Genomic DNA, 4,765 nt, shown 5'->3' on the forward strand with positions numbered 1-4,765 from the left:
TGTAATCCCAAACAGAATTTCGTTTTCCCGAGATCTTTCATCTCAAATTCTTTCTTAAGGTATTCAACCGTTTGGAAAATCTCTCCAGAGGTTCCAAGGATACTCAGATCATCAACATACACTGCTATGATCACGAACCCTTGATTTTTGAATTTCTTAATGAAAATACATGGACTGATAGGGTCATTTCTATATCCCTCTTTCACTAGGTACTCACTGAGTCTATTGTACCTCATTCGTTTGGATTGTTTCAGTCCATAAAGAGATTTATTCAACTTAATACAATGTTGTTCTCGAGAACTCTCTTTGATTTTCAATTCAATCCCCTCTGGGACTTTCATATAGATTTCATTATCCAGTGGACCATATAGGTATGCGGTTACGACATCCATTAACCGTAAATTCAGACCCTCTCTCACGGCCAGACCGATTAAAAATCTGAAGGTCGTAGCATCCACCACAGGGGAGTATGTCTCCTCATAGTCTATTCCAGGTCTCTGTGAGAATCCTTGTGCAACAAGTCGTGCTTTGTATCTCACAACTTCGCCTTTTTCATTTCTCTTTCTCAAAAAGACCCATTTGTATCCCACTGGTTTAATATCATGAGATGTTCGGATTATTGGACCAAATACGCCTCTTTTTCTCAGTGATTCTAACTCCACGCTTATGGATTCTTTCCATTTAAGCCCGTCTGGTCGTTGCTTGCATTCATATATAGACATGGGTTCATAATCCTCGTTATTCATAAGTTCAAAGTGCTACTTCATAAGTAAAAATATTATCCATGTCGACATGTTTTCTGTTCTACCGTTTCCCAGACAAGACATAGTTTATTGAGATCTCATTATTATCTGCACCATCAGTACCATGAAGCAAGGCGTCCCAAGCAAAATTATTTGGCACATCAGTGGCATCAGTAACCGGTCATGTCTAAAGCCGTAGGGTCGGACGCGGCCACACCACGGGCTGGATCGGCCGCGGCCATGTCTGGTGTCTGAACAACCTCGGTTTCATTTTCAGCACCTTTCTTTGTTTTCCGAGGGTTCTTATCTTTGGAACCTATTGGTCTACCACGTTTCACACGTTGTCTAGACTCTGTAGCAACTTGATTGTGTCCTTCTTGAACATCAATTCTTATTGGTGCATTAGCAGCTGGTATATATGACTTTGCCACTCTTTTCGGGTCAGCAAAGGAATCTGGCAATTGATTAGCTAGCTTTTGTAAATGAATGATCTTTTGAACTTCTAGATTACATTCTTGAGTTCGGGGATCTTGCCAAGTTATGGATGTTTGATTCCATGATATTTCTTTTACCATTTTACTGCTATCTCCCCCTAATGTTGGAAGTTCGGATTCATTAAAATGACAATCCGCATATATGGCCTTAAACAAATCACCCGGCTCAAGATACTTTAAAATCGTGGGGGAATCAAATCCAACATATATCCCCATCCTCCTTTGAGGTCCCATCTTTGTTCTCTGTGGTGGAGCTATTGGAACATAAACGGCACAGCCGAATGTCCTAAGATGGGATACGTCTGGCTCATGACTCGTAAGTAATTGTAATGGGGAATACTTATGTTCACTTAATGGCCTGATGCGTATGAGCTCGGCCGCGTGAAGGACCGCATGTCCCCACGCTGAGACCGGAAGTCTCGACCTCATGAGTAATGGTTGAGCTATGAGCTGTATGCGTTTTATAAATGATTCGGCCAAGCCGTTCTGTGTATGTGCATGTGCCACATAGTGTTCTACACTTACCCCCATGGACATACAGTAATCATTAAACGCTTGGGAAGTGAACTCACCAGCATTGCCTAGACGTATAGTCTTTAAAGGAAAATCTAGAAAATGAGCTTGTAATCTAATTATCTGAGCAAGTAACCTGGCAAATGCCAAGTTTCTGGTCGACAGGAGACAGACATGCGACCATCTAGAGGGCGCATCTATGAGGACCATGAAATATCGAAATGTCCCACAAGGTGGGTGAATTGGTCCACATATGTCTCCTTGAATCCTTTCCAGAAAGTTTATAGTTTCTTTAGTGGCTTTAACTGGTGATGGCCTAGAAATGAGTTTCCCTTCGGAACAAGCAACACACGATAGGTGCTTAGGGATAATTCATTTCTCTTTAAGGGAATGGCCGTTTGAGTTCAGGATCAGTTTACACATCATGGTCGAACCGGGATGGCCAAGCTGGTCGTGCCATAAAGTGAAGTTGTCGATTGCCTCTTTGTTAAAAGTGGCATTGGCCTCGATCATACTGAATTTAGTATGGTAAAGACCAGTAGATAGTGCGGTATGGATTCTAAGACTTTCTTATTGCCATGGACGATTTCAAAGATTTGAAGAGATTCTTTGTTTCCTTCGCCCTTGGTTTCAATATGAAATCCATTCATACGAATATATTTAAAGCTTAATAGACTTCTCTTAGAGTTGGGTGAATACAAGGCATCTGATATCTCAAGATGTGTACCCATAGGCAACAGGATATTGGCCTGATCGTGCCCCTCTATGAGACTAGCAATACCCGCAATGGTGGAGATGGTGGCGTTTTTCAGAGTTAGGTTTATGAAGTATCTCTTATCTTTTAAGATCGTGTGGCTTGATCCACTGTCCACAACGAGTACATCCTTGTTCTCGTTCATTTCTAAAACAAGATTCAAAAGGATGCTACTTAGAGACTTCATATATAAAATCATTTAATTTCTTATTAAGTTTTCAAGTTCAAAGAAATGACAACATAGAAACACCAAAACATAGAATTTTAGATTACAAATGTCGAAATCAATCTCCAGTCTTTAAGACAATCTGAAGTTTCATAATCCATAAGATCGTCCTTCTCATGATCGAAGTCTTTTTCATTGTCTTGATAGATCATGTGGGCTTCAGGATTCTTCCCTTTCAAACTCTGTTGATAGAGATCAACTAGATGTTTGGGAGTCCTACAAGTCTTAGCCCAATGATTGCCCTTACCACATCTATGGCACACTGATTTACTTGAGTTGGTCGAGTGTTGAGGTTTGAACGAAGATCCATGGCCGCGACCATGGCCTCTTCCAAATGAGCCACGATCACGTCCATGATCTCGTCCATTCTGATTCCCTCGTCCGCGGCCTAAAGAACTTCGGCCACGGCCACGGCCACGTCCGTTTCTACTTCCTCGACCACGGCCATGATAGCCGTTTCTTTGGACATGGTGGGACTCTTTATTGTCCTCAGTAATGTGTGCTTCAGGTGGTGCTGCTGAGCCAACAGGTCTCATCTCACGGTTTCTCATTAATAATTCATTATTCTGCTCAGCAAGCAAGAGACAAGAAATAAGATCAACATAGGTCTTAAAACCTTTCTCATGGTATTGTTGTTATAACAACACATTGCTTGTGTGGAAAGTGGAAAACGTTTTCTCAAGCATATCCTCATCCGTATTACTTTCACCACACAGTTTCAATTTTAAAACAATCTTAAACATGGCCGAGTTGTACTCGTCCACGGACTTATAGTCTTGGATTCTTAGATCTCTCCAATCAGACCGAGCCTTAGGTAAGATCACTGTTCTCTGGTGATCATATCTTGATTTCAATTCGTTCCAAAGATCTAGTGTATTCTCAATGGTTAGATATTGATCCTTGAGACTCTCAGCTAGATGATGACGAATGATCATGATGGCTCTATAACGATCCTTCTCATTAGGATTACTGTCCTCGGTGATACATTCGCCGAGACCCTTGGATTTCAAGATGATCTTAGCATCAAGCGCCCACTGAAGGTAATTGTCTCCAAATAGAATAAGGGCAGCGAAATCAAGGTTGTTGATTTTCGACATCTGAAATCATAGATTAATATTTTAGATCTTTAGTAATAGTTTTTAAATTTAAACGATTAGGGTTTTTAGGTTCAAACAATTAAACAATGCCTCACGGCCAAGATCTATGCCTTACGGCCAATGAGTAAGCTGCACGGCCAAGTTAAGCCACACAGCTATGGATGCATTTGGTTCACTCTTATGCATTTAGTTTGTGGTGTAATTGCAATCCTAACATGGTTTCTATCAGTTCATACATGATGCAATCAAAACACACAAACATTCGGCCAAGCGAAAGAACAAGCCACACGGCTATTTGATTTGATTCAGTGCAAATCCTAGAATAAGTTGTAAGTGTAATTGCAATCAATCAGTTGTGATCAGGTTTAGATATGAATGCAGCAAGGCCACACGGGCACGAGTTATGATCTAGAACAATTGACCTAGAATGTATCAAGGCCACATGGCCACAATCCAAATTCGATTTCAAAATAATCTAGACTAGGTTATTTATGGTTTCAGTTAAAACAAGACAAATTAAGATTCAAGTTTAAACAATCCTAATCAATAGTTCTAGGTGATCAATCAATGTTCAAATTCCAAACTATACAAATCGATTTTTTTTCAGATTAGGGTTTTGGGAATTTGATTTGATCTTAGATCAAAGGAGTTTAATTTTGAGATTCAAAACCTTCAAGGTTCTGATTTTAATTGATCAATGGATCAAATTTCGATTTTTAGGGTTTGGATCGAACTTATAGAGCTTCGATTTACTCATAGGGGATTGATCTATTATCCTATGGCTTTCATCTTTTAGAGATTAGGTTTTTAGGGTTTCAATCTTTACAAAACAGCCAAATTCGATTTCATGTTTTCAGAATTCGAATTACCTTTAGGTTTTGAAGATTGTAGAACCGGACCACCAAGAGAACCTCGAGCTGGACGATCGGACGCGAGCT

General features: G+C 40.2%; 1 protein-coding gene across 1 annotated transcript in view; it reads right to left on the reverse strand.

Moving 5' to 3' along the window:
- LOC106314430 overlaps positions 1 to 1,666 on the reverse strand; it is a gene marked incomplete at its 3' end in the record, with an annotated part of 2,253 nt that extends 587 nt beyond the window's left edge. Inside the window, exons 1-2 of the mRNA XM_013752299.1 lie at positions 1,129 to 1,666; positions 277 to 397 (exon numbers count right to left, since the gene is read on the reverse strand). Coding sequence (XP_013607753.1) covers positions 277 to 397; positions 1,129 to 1,666 — 659 coding nt within the window. The remainder of the gene's footprint in view (positions 1 to 276; positions 398 to 1,128) is intronic.
- Positions 1,667 to 4,765: the final 3,099 nt, after the last annotated feature.

Source organism: Brassica oleracea, chromosome C9 (genome assembly GCF_000695525.1).
Source record: "Brassica oleracea var. oleracea cultivar TO1000 chromosome C9, BOL, whole genome shotgun sequence".
Taxonomy (NCBI): Eukaryota; Viridiplantae; Streptophyta; class Magnoliopsida; order Brassicales; family Brassicaceae; genus Brassica; species Brassica oleracea.